We start from the raw sequence: 22,135 nt of genomic DNA, 5'->3' as shown, positions 1-22,135 counted from the left end.
TACAACTAAAAGGCAGCAAATTGATTCTAAAACTACAATAAATTAGCTACCTCAATGACAATCACACAAATATGTTATAGAGGTGGGCATAGATTATCTGGTATTGTGTAATTAATGTTAACTAGCCCTTTGAACAAAGCCACTAGGTTACAAATTTAGGTTAATGATAAATCATTGGCACAGTGAAAAGGTTAACCAACTTTCTTCTCAGTTTCTTTTTTTTTTTTTTCAGGGGTGGGAGTATTCATTTAAAGAAGCGCAAAAGCTCTGGAAACTGCCTGCCATCTGTCGAAATGGACCACCCACAAAGCTCACTTAAGTACTGTTTTCTCTATTTTAACTCAAGAGTCTTGTTACCATCTCATCTCTGAGTCATACAAGTAATACTATGAAGCGTTTGAAGAGGTTAGTTCCTGAATCTGCTGTTCAGTTTCAGGCTCAGTAGTTACTGTGGACCATGAAACTGCTTAAAGATATTCACGAACAATTAAGAAATATTTTCAAAAGATGTTGGCCTTTCCCGGAAACGTTTATAGGAAATGCTCTTTTGCAATCAAGTTGGGATTTCAAGGACTTTTTTCATTAGAAATGATTTACAAAACGATTTTTCTATCTTTTCTCTACTTACCTACGTCTCGCTCAATGTTTTAGAGTTTGATGATATTTTACATCTCTATAGATGCCATTCTGGGTTGTCTGAGCTTCTTTCTATTCAGACCCATGTATATTAAGACCACATTTAAAAAAAAGACATTCTTCTGTAGGTCAACAAATTCAGAATGTTTATACTTGTTTCTGACCTCAAGCTGGTTTGGCTAAGTGCCAGAAGTGACATCAAAATCCAGGGAACAGGTATAATTGGGTTCTCCCTTCTTTAAGAAGACTTTCAAGAGACTGGACTCATTCTGGATCAGAAGACTAAGTATTAGGTATCTTTGACCTGGAAAACACTGTGAGCCAATCCTACTTGGTGTGTCCTGAGCTTAGCAAATCAGAGGTGCAGTGAGACTGGATTCTACACCAGTGGTTCTCACCGCAAGAGTGCATCAGAGTCTCCGTGAGAGCTTGCTAAACATAAGGTACTCTGAAACTGAATCAGAATTTCTGAAAAGGGAGCCATAGCAACTCTGTTTTCTTTTTAATAGACTTCATTATTTAGAGCAGTTTTAGTTTCACAGCAAAATTGAGTAGAAGTACAGGGATTTCCCATATACCTGCTGCCTTCACACATGTGTAGCCCTCCGAATTATCAACATTCCCCACCAGCGTGGTACATTTGTTACAAGAGATGAACCCACAGTGACACATCATTATACCCAAGTCCGCAGTTTACATTAGGGTTCACTCCTGGTTGTGTCCATTCTATGGCTCTGGGCAAATGTATAATGACTTGTATCTATGATTATAGTATCATACAGAATAATTTCACTGCCCTAAAAGCCTCTACACTCCACCTGTTTACCCCATCTCTGTTTTTAATGAATTTCACAGGTTATCATGATTCATGCTAAAGTTCAAGATTCTCCCATTGCACACCATGTTTGGGAACATGGATTTGGGGTCCTCAAAAAGTCTTTTTTCTATTTGGGATATGAACGAAAAATCTGTGACCAGCAAACATTTGTATGACCCTGCCTTCTGGGAATCCAGATTAGGAGTAATCAGAGAGTGTGCATTTTTTCCCCATATATAATTTTCTCTGGAAAAATTATGAAATATTTTGACCTTTGATTTTTATTTTATAAATAAGAATTATCGAGAAGTTAGACACTAAATCTGCAAAAGAGAGCATGTGCACATGATAATAGGAATGGATTGTAAGCCATAACTGTATCACCAGGGGCTTCTCTGGAGATTAATCAACATTTTCCCAAGGTTCCTATGATTTAGGTGTGTATTAAAATGAAGCAAAATCAATTAAACACAAAGTGTGGGGAGAACTTTTCATTTGTATTTGCTTTCTTTCCAGTTGCTAATGAAGGCATCTGATACTGCAATAAATACAAAGATGTTTAGTCACTGGTCCTACCAAGGACCCAATTATAGAACAATTACTCCCTTAAAATGCAATCTATGTTCAAAATATCTGGGCATTTCTTTCTCAATTACCATAAGACCCAGACCAGCTTCTAAGATATTCAAGTTCTGATACTGCTAAATTAAATACCTAAATGAACAAAAGAGCCTCGTTCAGTTTCCTATTATATCTTGGTTATCTCTGAAAAAAAAAAAAAAAAAAAAACTTGAAAGAAAGCACTTTCATTCATTTATTCATTTAATTAGTAAGTATCTGTTGCAGTAACCAAACAAAGACTATGGTATTAATTGTAAGTATTTTACTATGGATACTTTATTGCTGTAATATATTTATTTCTAACCACACTAATATAATATTCTTTTTAAATTTTACATCGAACCAAATTCCTCTAAAACAAGAGCCCAATATGAAACCCGTAGAATGGGGAAGCTGAAAGGATAGGATTTAGTTTCTCACTTTGTAAAAGAAGAAATGAGGCTCCGAAGTGTCAGAGGAAATGCAGTGGTCACCAGATATTGTTTCTTTGCTGAATAACATTGTTTAAAAATGTAGAGAAGATCTTAGCTAAGGAAAGCAAACCAGCCATTTCTACTCTTACTGATCATCGCATAATTAGCCATTAGAAATGTTGTCGATACTAGACATGGTCAATTAATCCTCTAGAAAAGTGTTCTTACCTCTGCGTGCTCCGTAGAATTTTCTGCTGCACTCATTCTAGTTGGGCCCTGTCCAAAATGTGCCATGGAAGCTGTTTTTCCTGGAGTCTTAAAAAGCAGAAAGAAAAAAGAAAGAAAATGTCTCTGACGGTGTCTTTTACAGTGAGACCAAATATACAAAACTTTAAGAAGACCACACAGACGGTTAAGTCATGATAGAAAATAATAGCAATAGTTTTTCATTAAACGTGAACAGAAGTGACTCTGGGTGTGAATTACACAGAATAAGGTTATAGGCGCAGCAACTGTGATTTTTAACTTTTCTTCTCTTCCAAATAGGGATTTCCCAGGATGTCCCAAGCAAGCAGGCTGTGACTAAGACACAGGCACACAAGCCTTGCTATGGTATGTAAATTGTCCTTCCTTTACTGGCAGTTTCTCCAGCTGGAGGAGGAAGTTACTGCAGAGAGCCTGGGAAAACCAAGTCTTTCCTCAGTAGCCGAACTGCCATAACTTCATTGTACTTCCCAGAGCAATTAGGTAACTGTTGACTTTTTGACAACTAGGTTACTTGCTTCTCTAAAGGCAGGATTTTCTGGCAATGCCTTATAAATGTGAGCTTAGCTGTGTGAAACTGAATGAGTCATACATAATTCTATAAGTGCTACTAATTCTTATGGAACTAAAAGAGAAACAAATCCATTACAAAGAAAATGGGCATTGTTTGCAAAACTAATCTTCTATTTTGGCAGAAAGTTTAAACTTGCTTCTTGAGATTAAGATTGTCTTTTCCATAGGTCAAGTCCAGATTTTTTCCCACAACTCATTGGAAGTTAAATCTTTTTTTCCGCACTAACATTTTAGCTTTAATTAGTTGCCTTGTCATTTTACAGCGCCTTGATGTAGTGGAGCACTCGATAGGGAGTGCAGATAAAAGCTAGAAAGACGGATGCTCAGAGCTACACGAACGGGCCAGGATGGAGCAGGAGACCTCTCTCTCTGGACTTGGAGGAGAGAGAGCAAAAGAAAAGGCAGGAATACAAAAAGGAAAGAATGTGCTCTGAAAGGAGAAAGGAAAGAATTTACAGTTGATCATATAACTTACATTTTTCTTTAAACCTCCCTATGAGATATCCACGTATAAGCAGGATAAATCCTAAAACTCCTGAAATTCAAACTCTTTAAAAGGGAATGAATGGGTGTCCAAGATTTGGCCCTCCCTTTCCTCCTTCGTGTCGTCCACCACTCTCCAACACTCCCTGTGCTCCAGCCGTTACTGAATTCCCTCCCTTTCCTGAAATGAGTCAGGCATGCTTAATACGTGCTGCTCTGTCTGCCTGGAACATTGTCCTCTCTGGGCCTCCCTCCTATCTGGTAACCTGGAACACCTAGCTCATGTCTCTCTTGCACCCTGACTTTATCTGACCTCCTCTAACCAGCCAAGCAGAGCTTATTTAAAACAGCTTATTTACAATAGCCTATTTACATGTCCATGTCTTCACCTCTGTGTCCACAATACCATGGCACAGAGTAGGTGTTCAACACATTTTGCTGAAGGAACAAGTTGATGAATATCTGCATATCAAGTTTATGGACTTTTTGCTGGTTTGTGTGTGTGTATGCGTGTGCGTGCGCGTGTGTTTACTTTCTGCTCATTTCTTGGTCTGTTTTAGGGGTATGCTTGAGTGAAATGGAGTGATGTTTCCTTTAAGGCAATATCCAAAAATACAAGTGGGAATCAAATTGTTCAGAGTTGTACAAGTAAAAGTTATGACTCACATATGATCTGATTTTAGGGGATATAAGCAGAGATTTCCTGGAGACTGACACTTCATTAACACTAAAATCTGCTCATCAGAAAAGAAAAAAAAAGACAATAAGGTAAAAATATAGTTCAAGGTTCCCTTCAGCCTTATCTGTGTATTTGGTAATAGTAACCCAGTGGATGTGGTAACACTGACCTAGAGAAGTGGTTTGAAAGAACACTTTCTTGCCGGGAAGTACTGTCCTTGCCACTGTTGTCTTCTGGGTCTCCTCCGTGAGGGACCCTGACGTGTGCTCAGTGTTGCAGCACGTCATGGTGTGATGGCTTCTATTGAACGGAAATCCTATATCTTTGCATTTTCCATTACAAGTTCTTTGCCTCTTCTGCAATGCAGTTTAACAGCGAACAGATTTTCTGTTAGCTCCAGAGAGCCATGTGTGATTTATGAATAAACAATAACTTCTGAAGAGCCCCACGTTTGCTTTGAGAAAAAAGGAACTTGCACTAGGATAGTTCTAGGAATACAGCGGATATTTTCTGTTACATGTGCCCCCATCGCCTCACTTCCACCCCCTCACATGTGCTGTATACTTTGAGAGTCTGGCTTGTAGTCAAGCATTGTTTCATGAGAAGTCTTACTAGCTGCAATAACTCTCAGAGAAACAGACGCTTCACGCCATGATTCCAAGGCGATTTTGAAGAGTCCTCATTTCTCAAGTGACTAAAATCTCATATAGAGCAAAATAACCAGCAAAGAGAAATATGGTGAAGGAAAGGATGAAGGAACTGCCAATCTCTGGTCTGTAACTATCATTCGAGTTGATAGTTCTCAAAATTAGTCCAGGAAGAGAGCATCACATTTCTGTACATACTTGGACGCATTCTTTGGCAGGTAAAATAAACATGGCTTTTTCTTTAATTTTCTTTTAGAATGGGGGTTGAAAAACCTCCTTTGCTTCCTGAATCTATTTGTATGAATTTTTAGGTGAATGTACTATCTAGGTCAGAGAGAGGGTATCTAGTTGCTACTGAAAGACTAACTCTAGAATCAGGTCATCTGGATTCCTATCTCAGTTCTGCCATTCTCTATTTGTGACTCTGGGCATGGTGTTGAAGGCCCCTAAGCCTCAACTTCCACATTTGTAAAATGGGGAGAGTAATAGTGTCCTCTTCCCAGGGTTGCAGTCTGTGATAATACATATAAAGAGCTTAGATATTAGTAATAATATGACCTTAAAGATAGGACCATCAATCAAATTACTTATGCAACAAATAATATGACACATGAGAACGGTCATCAGTCATTTATGCCTCACTAACTATGTGCTTGGCACCGAGTGGGTTCCAAATGAAACTAAGCAAAAGTTCCTGCCTCCAATGAAATTAATATAGATATACCTATACATACACAAATGTGTGTGCATGTGCCTGCCTGTAAGAATTCAGAGGCGAGAGAGCTCATTCTCAGCTTTAATCGTAATGGGACAAGTTGGAGTTTCTGCTGGGCCTTGAAGGGTGGATAGGATTCTAATAGATGGTGAAAGCTGAGGTATATCGCCATGAGGGGAGCACCTAAAAGGGAACAAAGAGGGACAAACCTAAGTACAAAGGATCCCAGTAAGCCCAGTGTAACTAGAGTAGGGTCTATGTGGCATATCTAAAGTTGATTGGGATCAAGTTGTTCAAGGCTTTAAATTCCAGATGAAGAAATTTAGACTTTCTTCCATAGGCCATGGGGAACCACTGAAGGGGAGCTATCCCTTGAACAAAGGGATTACATGATCAAAGTGGCTTTTTAGTAAAAATAAACCTGAATACGTGCATTGTGTACTAAATGGGTGAGGTTGACAACTGTAATACCACTTAATGGATATTATCAAAAGGAGTATTCGAAATACTTACCAACTCGTGGTAACCAAAATATGGTAACGACTTGTGGTAATCGGTTCACCTGGGGCACTCAAAATGGACCACACCTCTGAACCCCAAACTCCTGTTTTAATTGCCTACTTGCTGTCCCTCTTTGGATGCGTAATAGGCACCTCCTTCCTCGCTTGCAGACAATCTATTTCTTGATCCCCACAAAACTCGTCTTCCCGTCAAAATCAATGACAACATTCATGCTCCAGGCTCAAAATCTTGGAGTCATCCTTGACTCCTTTTTTTCTCTCACAGCCTGTATCCAGTCAATCTGAACATTTTGTAGGTGCTTTGAAAATACATCCAAAAGAAGAACAGTACATTGCCGCAAGAGCTTGGCGCTTCCCAGTTTAATGAGAGAGTGGTGAGGTGAAATAAACATGCCTTTTAATGACTTTTTCAAAATAGGAACTTTAATGTTTGCTTCTTGATTTTGTTCACATGAAAATTTGTAGGAGAGCATCCAGTAGTGACTGATATCTGTCTCTGTGTCAAATCCTAGTTCCATCATTTACTAGTTTTGTGACCTTTGGCGAGATGCTTAGCATCCTTGGACTGACCAAGACACCATCATTTCTTATCTGGAATATTGCAATAACCTCATGGCCTCCCTGCTTCCACTCTTGCTCCTCCTCCATCTATTATCAATACAGTAGCCATTGTGAGTCTTTAAAAATACATGATTTCATGTCACTCCTCTGCTCAAAACCTTTCAGTGGCTGCTCCTTTAACCTGTCATACACACTCCCTGTTTTCTCTGCATAGGTCTTCCGCTAGATACCCACGTGGCTCAGCCCCTCACCTTCAATAGGTAATTGCTTACACATCACCTGTTACTGAGTCCTTACCTGGCCTCCCTGTTTAAAATTGCTCTCTATCCCAGTACTTTCTATCCACTCTTCCTGCTACATTTTTCCATAGAACTATATAAAATACACTATATGCTTTTTCTTTGTTCATTACCACCCATCATTAGACTATAAATTCCATGATAGCAATTTTTGCCTGTAAATGTTCATTCTATATTTCTTGAACCTAAAATAGCACCAATTATTTTAGAGCCTATGAATGTACACATAGTGCTTAGACACATAAAACCCCCTCCCCACCCAAAACTAGATCGATAATGTTGTTGAATCAGGTACCTTCTCAAGAGATCTTAAAAGATCTGAAGACCAGAAACTTCACCTTCTTGGCTTGCAAACTAGTAAATCACTTCTCTTTCGTACCTGAAGCCTGGACTTGGACTAGGAGAGTCATGTGAGAGGCATGTCCCCAGTTCTGTAGCCTCATGGGGGATGTAAGCTTGTGTCCCTGCAGCTTGGAGCTCTGAAGCAGCTCTCCCATGCAATACAGAGATGTTGCTTGCAGTCTGTTTCCACTACACGCTTGTAGTTTTCGTGCACATCAGATACATTCTAGGGCAAACTGGCTTTCGCTGACTAGTCTGTAGTCTTCATGAAACTTCCATGTCTAAAGATTTCTCAGCGCTGCACAAAGCAGTAAACAATCTGACCCAACGTAACCATCAGCCCTTCTGTGAAGTCTTCTTGGTTCTCCAGAGCAGAGTACTTACTTCCTCCTTTGTGATACCAGGGCGCTTTGTGAAACACCAATTCCAGCATTTATTGTAAAACAGTCATGAATTCTATGTAACTGTCTCTCCTGAGAGGCTGTAAGCTTCTTGAAGGTAGGGTCAGCATCTATCGTTTTAGCCTTAGGAACTAACATAGTACCTTCAGAGTACAGAGTAGTGATACACACATTTTTATTGAATGAATCTGTTTATGTAGGAATCTTAAGTAGGAAATCATAGCACATCTCTGCTTCTCAGGACACAGCCAAGAGGAGAATGACCACAGAGATACAGAAAGCTTTACGTTTTGTTTCCAAATCAGGAAGGATCAAGTTGGAGTACCAATCCATTTTTAAAAACCCATTCTGTTTCAGTGTATTTTCTTTTTGTTCATTTTATAGGTAGATATTTCACCCTTTCCTATTTCGTTTATGTGATCAATATTATTTCGTCTCCATACAAAGCCCCTTAGAAGTTGCTTTTCTCCTATTCTTGGTTAACATTTAATGAATACACAATATAAATAATTATACATGCCATAGGGGAAATTTTAAAAGGCATAAATGTGGTCTTCAATAATATTGCCTATATTTGCACAGTGCTTTATTACATCTGAGATAAGCGATAGGTTAATATCTTGAAATATTAACTGATGACCCTCCCTACCCCAAACACACACTGCCTTTCGTTTCATGTAACTATTCCTTTTTTTTCTCAGTGGGAGATATCTTTTGCCTTGGGGCTGTTTGTCAGAGAATGCAAAGGGAAAAATAGCCCCTGTTCAGCCTTTGAATTTCAAAATAGACTCTCCAAACACTAGAGACCACCTTGAAAACCAAAGCTTTGAATTGCAAGAGCTGGTGTTTCTAAAAATAATACATTAAAAAAATTTTTCTTAAAGACTAATTCCTTTTGTGCAATTTATTTTGAAATGGATTGATGGATGAAAAGAGGGATAGGTGGATGGATAGATATGTGGCAAACAAGCAGAGGAAAACATTAATGGTAAACTCTAGGTGGTGGGTGTATGGGTGTGCATCACAAATCTTTTCAACTTTGCTATATATATATTTGAAATTTTCATGATAAAATGTTTGAGAAAAAATCAGAATCAAGGCATAAAAACTTATACCATAAACGACTGATAGAAAAGAGGGTAGCTGAATCTATTCCTTACCTCTTCCACAACCTCTCTCCTTTAGAAGAGCAGGTAAAGGTTTGATGGCCTGAGAGAAAATGAGAAAAGCCTCAGGGAAAAAGAGTATTTGAACATCCTGAGTCCTTGTGAGGAAACTGAGCCCTACTCCGCCACTGCTGGGGACTCATCCATCATCTATGGAACTGCCCAGACTGAACATGGAAGAGCAGAGGGAGTTTCAACCTCACCCCCGGGGTTAAGTGTGGGGAAGGGGCATGCCTTGAAGAGAATTTCTCCATGCCACCGTGGTACACAGCTGAGACCTGTGGATGTCTAGTTAGAGAGGTTCTGAGATAGCTAAACCTCAAAGTGGTGTGGAACAGGCCAGAAATTTCCTATGTTCCTGAGAAGGATGCCAAGGTGGTTAACAGAGGTTAAATAGATTTAAGGAGGCTTCACCATCAAATTGAGGAGGATGCAGTATTTACCACATGGCCTGAGGTCAGGAGACAGGATGAGTGACCTGGAAGCTTCAGTGATTGCCAGTAAGGATATAGGCCAATGAAAAGACCATAAGGAGAAGATTACATCAATGCCAATGGCAGTGTGAGGTGGTAGATTATTGTAGCCCAGATGCCTTTACCCTAAAGTTGCCAGAAAAATACAGGACATCCAGATAAATTTGAATTTTTGATACAGTGAATTTTTTTTTTATATAAGTATGTCCCAAGCAATATTAAGTTGTTGATCTGAAATTCAGACTTAACTGGGCATCCTGTATTTTTACCTGCCACATCTGGCAACCCTACTTCACCTGGGTTTCTTCACAAAATCTGCTTCACAGACCCTAGCTGCTGTTATGGGAGAAGGAGAGAGAGCAGAGAATTCCTGAGTATGACTGCCTGGAAAATATAAATTGCCTGAGAAAACACTGAAGTGACAGAGATTTCCTGCAATCAATAGATTCGATTATCTTTTAAGTGTCAACATGGGGGTCCTCGACTGAAACGAAATTCAGTTTAGAAAACAAAGAAAAATCACAATGTAGCACACATGAATTCTGTGGTGTGAAACTTTTCATCTGCTTCAATTTGAACTTTATAACCACTCTGTGAGCTTGTTAGGAGAGGCAGCTTTGATGTTAGCAATGATTAAGTTGAAATTCAGAGATGCTAAGTGACAGACATGCCCAAGTGGCATGACGAGCGAGTGGCTGAACCCATGCCAGAACTCACTTAGTCCCCCTGGCTTATTCCCCACAAAGAACCTTTCACCTATGCGGGCAGATATGAGTAACACAGCTAAAAATTATTGGATAAAACATCATTTACTCATTTGATGCAGGAGCCTGAGCCATTAAGGAATATAATTCAGGAGAGTTTCAAGGGGACTGAGCTTTCCTGAGGGCTAGATATGAGCTGATTCGACCTCCGAGGTCACACCCGGACAAAATCGTACCAAGCCCTACCTCTATTTGCCTAGAGACTCTACTCCCAATGACTCGTGGTCAGAAAAGAGAAATTGAGCCTTTAAAAACGTTCTCTTCTCTGCAAGGACAATAATCTCTGATCACTCAGTATCGATGCAGATCACTTTGCTTTTCTCTTGTACTTTGCCGTGTGCTGACCTTTCCTTCCTTCATGTGTGCCTTCTTATAATAACTATTCATGGATTATGGATTGGGATTGGGTTCTGTGCTAAGTACTAGGATATAAAGATGAGCCAAACCAGACATGTGTTTCTTGTATTTTCTGCCTTTTGAGTATAAAATCCGAAGATTCGAGGGGACTACTCCATTGATGATAAAATCCTTTCTGCGTCATTTCTCCTGAGGGGTTAACTTAGGTACCTTGGGTGAAAGAGACCACTTCCTTCCTGAGGCAATACATTTCAGCATCGTATCCATGGATTTAGATATGTTTAAATAACAAAAGATTATAACTATGCATGATAATTAAGAAAGAGCGTGTGCAAATAAAGATGATGTAGGAATAACAGAGGCCTATGGTGAGGACTCAGTGGAAACAGGTGATACAAAGAGTGTATATCAGCAGTGTTTTGTCTGAAAACAAGCCTGATTCAAAAGAAAATCTCTCAATGTGCTAACTTGAAAAATTGCAAAGATTTGCTAACTGAGTTTTAATGATTTAAAGAAAATTTATTTTAAAAAGTAAACCTTCCTCACTGGAGAAAAAAAAATAATTGATCTCATTTTTGGCTATTTATCTGGAATCCCATAGAAAAAGCTCTTTATCAAGTCTCATTCTCCCTACAAGTACAAGATAAGGTAAACAGAGTCTTAAAATACTTTCATCTGGAAGGTAGACATTAGAAAGATATGAGCTTTCTTCAGTGAGAGCTGACAGTGCCCATTTTGCCAGTACTTTCCCACACCCATTAGAGAAATTGTTTCCGACCAAACTGGAAATAGGAAGGCTTGCTTGAGAAAGAAGGCTTATAGAGGCATCAGATTCCAAAACCCAGCTTGGGTTTGGAAGTCCTTATCAGAGATTCACATGCTGTCACAAAGATAAACACATCAAGAACGTAAAGAACACATTTGCTAAACAACTCTTATGAACATATTATTCATAATATCTCCCAAGGCACATATTTTGCTTCCTTAATATTGTCACGAGTTTACAAATTTCTTAACCCAGAGGCTTATGTTATTCTTCTTCTTGCATAATAAAGAAGACATAGCTAAAGCTTTTTCAAGTTTACCTTCAAGCCATACGAGTCTGGGAGAAGACAGTCAAAGGCAGAGTAACAATTCCAAAAGTAAGCATAACACCTTTGACTTCAAGTGCCTGTTCAGTAGAAACCTTGAGACTCTGAATCCTCTTTCTTCTCTGTACAGACTCCTGGATGCCTTATATTCTTTTAATCAGTTAAAATTACAAAACCAATTATGATTTCCACCCAGTTGTCGCTGTTCACTTCGAGACTCGGTGGCTTCCTCTTCCAAGCCCTGCATAGTGTTGTCATGCTGTGCCACCCAGATGACCTGAACTGAAGCTGCCTTTCAATGAAGCAGAAGGAATCTTCTTCCTCCTACTGCTTACATCTTCCGAAGGACAACCTGCACTTTCCAGTTTTCTGTGAATCCTCTCTTGTGGAACTTGGGGCAAGTCCTCCTAGCAATGGAACAAGCAATCTTTGAGTATGAAAGAAAGTGTTCTACTCAAAAGTGTCCCTCGCTTATCAACCAAGAGGGAGCCTCAGTTTACTGCATCGTTTCTTCGATGCTGTAGACGTCCTTCTGTCCAACAAGTGGATGTCTCTCAAAAGTTAGTTGTTATCTTCCTTCTTTTTTGAGTTAATTCTTGTGTTTTAGAGGGCAATTTTAGCTTACAGACTTGTGTGTCTGTTTTCCTGTGGTATCTGATGGTATACCTTATAAAATAGAGTTCAAGTTGGGCATACTCAGCAAGATCTCCGTACCTGGAAATATACCTGGTATTCACGGATAGTGGAAGCCCTTTAAGATCCTTGTAATGTATGGAAGGAAGAATATGTCATAGATTAGCAATGCGATCAACACTGCTGATATACTGGTGATATCTTGGCCAACACAACCTGGCCCCTTTACCCACTAATTTTTAGAATGAGGAGACTAAAAATAAGTAGCTGAACTTATAAATAAGAGAAAGATAACAGCTCTTTTAAAGGGCTTCACCCAGGTTGCCAACTGTGATCTTCAAACTCCACAAGTGGAGGCAGCTGAGCCAAAATAGGCCTTCTCGTTGGCTGAGAACTTGCAGGCAGAGCTTTTTTAGCCAATTATTCAAATGCTTCCTAATGAAGAGTGAACAGATCCTTACACGATAATGCAACATTTTTTTCTAACAGAAAAAAAAATAAGAATCGAAACATTCCACAGTTACTGAAATTAGATAATGGAATTCAAAGTGGAAACCAGTAGTTGTATGAGAAAAATATTAAAGAAAATTTTCATGCTGAAGCTAATCCTACTAGTATTATAATAATGATAATGATAATAATGATGGTGATGAAAATAAATAGCATTGTGTTTGTTTAGCCCTTTATACTTACAAAGTGCTTTTACATTTTCACTCACTTTATATTTGCAACCCATTTGTTGATGAGAAATCCTCATCAAGATGAGGAAACAAGATTTTGGTAATCAAAAGTTCATGTTGGGGGCCGGATCAGCAACGTAGCGGTTAAGGTCGCACGTTCCGCTTCGGTGGCTGGGAGTTCACCGGTTCGGATCCTGGGTGCGGACATGGCACCACTCAGCTAAGCCATGCTGTGGTAGGTGTCCCACATAGGAAGTAGAGGAAGATGGGCACAGATGTTAGCTCGGGGCCAGTCTTCCTCAGCAAAAAGAGAAAGATTGGCAGCAGATGTTAGCTCAGGGCTGATCTTCCTCAAAAAAGAAAAAAATATCATGTTGATCAAGAATAGCCAGCTTAGCTTTCAAAAAAGAGAAATAAGGAAAGGGAAACTAGATCTTTTTTATTTTTAACACTGTGGTTACAGAAAACCTGTGTCAATTTACTGTAGTTTGCAAGAAGTTTTCCCTTCATAATCTTTCAGTGTCATAAGTTCATATTACTCTCTGAATCATCTAAAGCATTTTGCCAAGGCTTTTTACCTTGGAAAGAATTTCCAGATCTAGAATTTGTCCTCAGTTGCTGGGAAATCCTACCTCAATTCGTACCAAAGTTATTAAAAGCCAATTTCGGGTACTGCTTCTTATTTAAAATCAGGAAAACAAAATAGAGTACAAAGATAAGACAAGATTCTTAAGCAAATTCAATTCTGGTGGATCTGCTTAAAACTGGGACACCTTTTCTTTTCATTCCCAAGGTGCATCCTTGTTTCCAAGCGTTACTGGAAATGTATTCATCCAAAAAATACATTTCAAGCCTCCTATCACTTTCTTTTGTATTTGAAGACATATGATTACAGGGTCATAAATTAACGTTCACATACTAATTTTCTCGTAGTGTTAGGACCACGTCTTGGTTTAGTGTAACCTCCATTTGACACTCGTTTCAGAATCTGAATGTTATTCTCACTTTCGCAATTATTTTTTCTTTGCCTACAAGATCTTCAATACCCTTTGTCCCCCAACTTTCTACTTCAACTCTCTCAGAGTATTAAAGTACGCTTTCATACGGATGGAGTTCCTCATGTTCATCAATAATGTTTTCCTGTTTTCTCAAAGCAGTGAGTCAGTCTGTTCATTTTCTCTTGTAGTAGTTTTCCTCTTTGCTTTCTTGGCAAAGGTAGTTGAGCAAAAAGGGAACTTGACTTATGTCTCAGGCCTTTTCATTAAATCATATCTCTTTTTTTCAGCTGCGCTCTTCCCATGTCATAAAGTCATAAAGAAATTCATTTCCTGCTCCTGGAAAGGAAGTCTACCTTACCGTTCTTGTGCTTACTTCATTCAGCGGGAAAACGAGACGCCCTCCACAGTCCCTCTGTCATTGGCTCACCCTTGTCTTACCCAAAAAGAAATTTTCTTCTACTTTTTTCAGTTCTATCAATATCTCAGTGAGAATGTGAAAGTTTTTTTGTTTTGCAAGTAGGATTTCCTTCTGCAGAGTGCTATTATGTAAATAGTAATTCAGTAGAGATTCCAGCTGGAAACTAAGCTGTGTTTACTTAGGCGATCAAATATTTAAAGATACCTTCAGACAACAATTGAGGAGGATATGTAAGAAGTCTATTGGGATGAAGAGAGACTCCCAGAGGTTGTATCTGGGAGAGAAAGGAAAGGCACAGTGGCTTGATCCAAGGGTGATGCTTTAAGTCCAGAGAGGAGGGGTTGTTTGGAAAACAGCATCACTCCTGATACCAGCTGAGCTCTGGCTCAGTCACCAAATGACTCTTGTGTGAGGGAGGGGGAATTAAGAGCAGGAAGTATAGGGCAATGGTTCAAGTCAGCCTCACAGAACCTGTTACCCCATCTGTAGAAGGGTAAGGATTAAACGGGCTAATGTATAGAAACGCTTTGCAAAGTGCTGGCCCACAGTAGTCACTCAATAGATGGTAGCTAAAACCCAAACCATGGGAAACTGAAAAGACTGTTACACATATCTCTAGCAAACACTGGATGTATAAGGTAGCATTGGGGGTTTCTGTAGCCACAACTGGAAAAGAGAAAAATCTCTCCACTGAAGTGCAGAGAACAATAGTGTTTAGTTGCATCTGGGGTTCTGGAGGACATATCCCATACTGAGCATACTTGGGGCAGGGGGTGGTACCACAACAGTGTTCCTATGACTGGTACAGCTCTTTATTCTTTACTGAAAACTTTGCCTCCTTGCCCACTGGATGAACTATCTTTTTTGCCAACTCAAACCTTTCATGGTATCTTTAACCATGCTTTCTAGTCCCACAGAGTTTCTCAAGCCACTTCCTTGCTCTGTCCTAAACCTTTGCTTTCTTTATGCCTCATTCATAGGCAGGAGTGAAGTGTGCGCTTGTGACAACCATTGACAGTCAATAATTTTAGAGACCGGAATGGACAAGACCAAATAGTGGTTTCCACACAAGAGATGAGAGACTGGGGGAGTATACATTTGCTATTCCCCTGTAGACTGTGAGAATTATTTGTGGAGGGATTCTAGAGATAAGTTGATTGTAAATCTACCTTTACCATGGCTCATGAAATCAAGCACATTATTTAACCCTGGTGCTTTTTAGAAAAATCCATGTTGTGATACTTTAAACATTAATGTGACATTTTAAACCCCCTCCTCAAGAAGTCCATGACTAGTGGGGAAGGCAGATCTATACATAAATGATTACAAAACCAAGATGAAAAAGCCTATGAATGAGGCATAAAGAAAGCAAAGGTTTAGGACAGAGCAAGGAAGTGGCTTGAGAAACTCTGTGGGACTAGAAAGCATGGTTAAAGATACCATGAAAGGTTTGAGTTGGCAAAAAAGATAGTCCATCCAGTGGGCAAGGAGGCAAAGTTTTCAGTAAAGAATAAAGAGCATGTGAAAAGATATAGCACATGAAACTGCATGGCCTGTTAAAGGATTATGTGATGGCTAGGACATAAGTTTCATTTGGAGAAGTGGTATAATATATAGAAGACAGCATGACATTGTAAGAAAAATATGCACCAGCTTAGCTTCCTATCTTGAGACTAGAACTTTACAACTTTATGAATTTAGGTAACATTCAACAATTTCTGGGAACCTTAATTTCCTCATCTGAAAAATGAAGATAAAGATAGCTATATTTAAGTATTGTTGCAGATATCGAACATAATATAAAATATTTACCTCCTTACCTGTTATGGCAGGTTTCCAACAAATATTAGATCCTAATGTTTTGTTTTAAATGTAGGCAGGGGCTAGATCACGGAGGATTTTATATAATAAGCCAAGGCATTTGGACTTTATGACACAGGTAAAGGAAATCTACTTTTAAGTTTTAAGTACTTTGACATTAGCAAGATCTATGTTGGTAAATATGAATTAGTGTGTAGCAAAACTGAAGGTCAGCCAGGTAAGCATCTCCTGGGGATAGTCTAGACAAGAGATAACAAAAATCTGAACCATGGTACAGTAGTAAGGATGAAGGAAAAGGAACAAAGTCCAAAGATATTATGAAGGTAAAATAGGCAAGACCCTGAGGGTCCAGGGTGAAGGAAAGATGGCACTATTCTACAAATGGTGCCCCCTGGAGTTGCGCAACATGGTAGCCCTAGGGGAATACAAGATTATGTTCAAATTTGGATGACTGGGTGAATAATGATAATGGTCTATTAACCAATGTAGGAAATGTAGAGGGGGGGAAACTAATCAGATTTAGCAGGAAAGATATTGAATTCACTTTTGAAAATGCTGAGTGAAATTGATGTGCGTGTAGAAAAGAACTCCACGTTTAGTAAGTAGATGTGTCTGCAGTCATCAGCATGTATTTTGTAGTTTATTGAGCCAAGGACTATGTAAAGATCTCTGGATAACACTAATATAACACAAGCAGATCATGTAAGACAAGCCAATGAAGTTGAGTGAGAAGGAACGATCAGAGAAAAAAGTTGGGAGGAGGTTTTGAGGGATTAATTTTATAGATGTTAAAGGAAAAAGACATCTTAAGAAAGTTAAATTAGTGAATAATGTCAAACGCAAATGAGAGGACAAGTGAAAAATCAGATGCAAAATGACCGTTGGATTTATCAAGGTAGAGCTTATTAGTGGTGTGATAAGGGGCTGGAAATTCTTGGATGCCATGTTCAATAAGCTTGGCTATGATGTGTCAGAGTGAGTTAGAACATTACCCATGAAATAACTTGGGATCTTAAATATATTTAAAAGTGCAGGAGAATTGAGCATATTTTAAGCTGGTGATAGGTGATTGAAGACAGGGGTGCTCAAACGCTATTTAGTGATTGGTCTTATCATGAAGTAGTAGCTTTCAAACTCAACTCCATCCTCACTGCTACTCAGCAGCTCTCTTCTGTCTCTCTATCTCCCAATGGCCATTTCATATCTTCCCCAATTTCCTTAAACACAGGATCTCACCTCTTACCTTCCTGTTCTCTATACAGGTCTTTACTTCACACTTTACAAGGAAAATTAAAAAATCAGCCAGGAACCTGCTCTCCTTTCTCTGGATGTGTGGAGTGTAGAAAACAAGTAAATTTCATCATGGAAGTGGTAGGAGAAGCAGTATCTTAAAAGAGAGATACAAGTGTCAGTTAAATCCCCACAATAGAGGGAACTAATTACCAAGAGGATGGCAATGAGGATGTCACAGAGGTCTTTACCATATAAGGAGGAACCCAGAAGGCAAAAAGAACAGAATCAGGAGAGAAGTCAATCACGAGCAAAGGAGTCTTGGGGCGAACCAGAGACTACAAAGGTCAGGGTACTGGAGAGGGTCAAAATTCCCATCACTAAATTGCTTTCTGAGATTAGACAAGAAGCCCACTAAAGAAAAGCATATGTATCCATGAAGGGAGAAAGTCCTAACTGGGGTTTAGATGTATATGTATGAGAATTGGAAGCCTGGATGAGAAGAGAAAAAAGAAGGGGAGATAGAAGCCTTCCTGGGCTCCTAAGCTTTAGCAGATACTCATTTCTAACTTTGAAAATAAATACTACTTTTTCAGGAAGAAGTGAGTTTCTAAACAGGAAAAAGTGCACAGAACACACGCAATACTATGTGTTTATTAAAGAAATGAAAGAAAGAGCTACAGGAGTATCCACAACATATTATTAAGTGAAAAAAGGTAGGTTTAACAAAACAGGGTGTGTGCATACGTGTGTGTGTGTGTGTGTGTGTGACAGAAAGAGAAACACAGAGAGACTAGAAATGCCGAAAGATGCTCTCTACGGGGCGGGGGAGCCTAGAGAGAATTTCAGAGGCAGATCTTTGTTTATGAAGGCCTGAGGTTTATACAATCCTGGGGCCTCCTTTAAGAGAAAAAGATACAAATTCATGAATGCAAATTAGGTACAAAAATAATATTTGTTTAGGGGATCCAAGCTTCATTAGCTCCACAGTAAATCTGTCTCTACAGGATTTTGTAGTTTTCTCTGTGCTTAGTATAACTTATCCACAATGAGCACGAATTCCTTTGGAAGTAAGAAACCAAAGTAGAAGTTATGTAAATTTGTTTATGTCAGCCATGCTCTCAAACTTACATTCGATTTTTTTGAAATGATCAATAGAGACAGTTTCTAATCAGGAAGGCCACAGAGCTTAAGAGTTTATGTTGTCATTTATGATGCATTTCTAGAAAGTCATTCACAAAATTCCCAGCTCGGGCTTACCCTTGAACTTTATTTGCTTACATAAAGCATCATACACAAATATCCTGAATCAAGAGGAAATTCAAAGTCGAACTCCTTTAATCAGGAAAGTCTCATTTCTTCTTTAAAAAACGGACATGAGTTGTACTGATTTTAGTAACCCGGTGTAAGTAGGTTTACATAAATTGGGCTATTTCCTCCCCGCAAAAAAAGTAGTGTCGCTGTATTACACATTCTTTCTAATAGCAGGGGCTCCTCCGCGCCTTCCTGTGGTCGCAGTCGCCTGTATCACACTTTAAACTGGAGACAGCTTCTGCCCAAGGGTTTCTTTAGTAACAGGAAGTGACTGTGTGAAAGAAGTTTTATGCTGGTGCGCTTTATCCTCTTAGCCATCAAGGAAGTACGTTACCGTAAATGATCTGGGGACTGTCCCCATAAATTCTTCTTGGTGAACACACTTTTGAAGGCTGTTTTGAGAAAAAGTAGAAAGAACCCGTTTTCTTACCTTCGGAGAACACGAATTTCTGTGACTCTGCATGGCCGCTTTCAGATCAGGAGAGGCGTTCCTCTCAATCAGATCGCAGATTTTATCGTCCAGCTCCATGCTTTCACATCTGCCCAGGGGGACATGGGAATGTCACATTTTACAAAGGTAATTAAAAGGTATTTAAGGGTACAGTGAGTTTGTAAATGACATGGAGGTGTTATTTGGGTACAATACCCCTCTGAAATCTCCAGATGGCTAATCTCATTTTGTATTCATTAGTTCATGCCACAAGAGCACTTTAAAGATATTAGAGTTTAATTTTCCCTTACTTGAACATTTATACAGAGCGATAAGTAAGAACAGACAATTTCAGGGATTTTTGCAGTGTGATACAATGACCAGAATTGAGCACTCACAGTGAGCCAGGTGACTTACATCCATTTTCTTATTCAGCGGGCACAACAGTCCATTAAAGTGGTCCTCTTCACTTGCATTTCACAGGTGAGTAAACCTGAGCTTGGGAAGTTAACTAATTTACTAATTAATGTGAAGTCAAACTGCAAAACATTAGCAGGGCCAAGATCAAACTCAGATCTGTGGAATTCTATAACCTGTCTCTTGTTCGCACGCATGTGTGTGTATGTGTTTTTTTCCTCCACTTCTATTGAGAAATAATTGACATATATCACTGTACCAGCTTCAAGTGCATAGCATGATAGTTTAATTTACATATATAGTGAAATGATTAGCACAGTAGGTTTAGTTAACATCCATCATCTCACATAGATACAATAAAAAGAAAAGAAAAATTTCTCCTTGTGATGGGAACTCTTAGGAACTACTCTCTTAACAACTTTCCTATACATCACAGCAGTGTTAGCTGTAGTCACCATGCTGTACGTTATGTCCCTAGTACTTATTTACCTTATAACTGGAAAGTGGTACGTTTTGACCCCTTTCTCCAATTCACCCTCTTCCCTACCTCTTGCTTCAGGTAACCACAAATCTGATCTCTTTTTCTATGAGTTTGGTGTTTGTTTTGTTTTGTTTTAGCTTCCACATATAAGTGGTATCATACAGTATTTGTCTTTCTCTGTCTGACTTATTTCACTTAACATAGTGAATTCAAAGTCCATCCATGTTGTTGCATATGGTAGGATTTCCTTTTTTTTTTATGGCTGAATGATATTCCATTGTGTGTACATATATCACAATGTCTTTCTCCATTCGTTCATTGATGGACACTTAGGTGGTTTCCATGCCTTGGCAATTGTAAATAATACTATATAGTCTATCTCTTAACCATTTTTGCTGTCTGTCTTCAATTAACCTGAGAACAAAACCCTAAGCAATTGTTTGCCATCAAATGGAAATATTACACTAGAGTCAAAGAGTATCTGGAAGCCACCCTAAGGGGAATCTAGTCCAACTGCATCATTTATCTGAGAACCAGAATGAATTGCTCACATCCCATGACCACTAACTGATAACGCCAAGGTTTAAGCCAGATTTTCTGACTCAAGTTCATTTTTCTTTCCCGTTTCACCATGGTGGCATGATGGAGAAATTTTCTCAGTAAAAATACAATTCACAAGAAAAACGCATTCATTGTGTGACTTTTCTGTACATAATTTTTGGCCTGCCTTGTTATTTCCCATCCCAAAAAATAACCCCTTGGACTGGGATAGAAGGTCTTTCAGGAGTACTTCTCAAAGTTGTCTCCAAATAAAATCAACATATAGGTGGAAGACCCAATGGTATGCCCGTGTGGCAGAGGCTGCTTGGGTTGTCTGCCCAGCTACTACCTTCTTTGAGAGTGACTCCCAGGAGTAGGCTCTGACAGCCATGCTTGTTGATGCCACTTGACATCACTTCCTTGGTTATAACTGATTGGACCAAGAGTAAACAACGGATCCTGGCTTGGCCAATGAGATTCTCCTCTGTGTGCAGAGGGAGCTGGGAATGAAGCAGATGGGTAGGGAAATGCAGACAGTCTTGATAATCTTGACAATCTTCTTGTTCTGAACAAGTCCTTTCTGAGGCATAGCTGCCTTCCTACCCCTACATTTTGTGAACCACCATATGCCTTTTTAATGAATGATCTCTTTTTTTTATAAGCTAGCTTTGCTTGGTTTCTGTTATTTGTAATATAAAATCCCTAACTAATACACTTTGACCTTCATATTTATATTTATGCTTTTGTTCAGGCTCTGAAGTATCTGTACCTCATGTCCCACGTATTATGCCACTGGAAGTTACAAGCTACTAGGTCTGCAGTAAATCCTTCATGGTTCAAAAGGTTGCATTTGGATAGCGATGAGTCTGGACTATCTTCAAGGTTTCCCACAATCCTCTGAGAAGAGTCGCAAAATTTCTTTAATAACTGACCCAAATCCTTCAAATTAATTAGATTCTCAAGTAGGACTAGAATTGGACTGGACTGAATGTTAAGCCCCTGAGGCAGTTTTCTGACCAATTTAGAACCCGACTCGCCTGCCAACAGGTCACAGTACTTTCTGGTACTACATTCCTCTGTGGCGAACATATTACCGAGCCATTTCAAGCCCCAGAGAGGATCATTTTGATATGACCCACTATGACCTCCAAGTCTCCAAATGATCTGGCTCCCTTGCTTTGTTTCTGAGCTCATCTTCTCCTCCCCTCCTCCCTGCTTTTTGATTCCAGGCACACTTGCTGCATCTCAGTTTACAGAACATGCCAAGCATGATTCCCACTCCAGGGCCTTGGTGTCTGCTGTTACCTCCCAAAGACTGCTCGCCCATGCCACTCAGGTCCTGTCTCAAAT

The 22,135-nt window shown here is 39.3% G+C and overlaps 1 protein-coding gene across 7 annotated transcripts in view; it reads right to left on the bottom strand.

Annotated features, from left to right (window-relative positions):
- Positions 1-22,135, bottom strand: part of TNIP3 (TNFAIP3 interacting protein 3) — a 100,243-nt gene that overhangs the window by 31,185 nt on the left and 46,923 nt on the right. For 2 of the 7 annotated variants that reach the window (XM_070259690.1, XM_014737997.3), the window contains 2 exons: positions 19,348-19,456; positions 2,716-2,802 (listed from right to left, as the gene is read on the bottom strand). In XM_070259690.1, coding sequence (XP_070115791.1) covers positions 2,716-2,802; positions 19,348-19,456 — 196 coding nt within the window. Of the gene's footprint in view, positions 1-2,715; positions 2,803-3,799; positions 4,085-7,524; positions 7,945-19,347; positions 19,457-22,135 lie in introns of those variants that run through there. The other 5 variants (XM_023636623.2, XM_070259694.1, XM_070259695.1 and 2 more) reach the window with 4 other exon arrangements.

Source organism: Equus caballus, chromosome 2, assembly GCF_041296265.1.
Source record: "Equus caballus isolate H_3958 breed thoroughbred chromosome 2, TB-T2T, whole genome shotgun sequence".
NCBI lineage: Eukaryota > Metazoa > Chordata > Mammalia > Perissodactyla > Equidae > Equus > Equus caballus.
The sequence above is the reverse complement of the archived record's forward strand: the minus strand, read 5'-3'. Positions and strand labels throughout refer to the sequence as shown.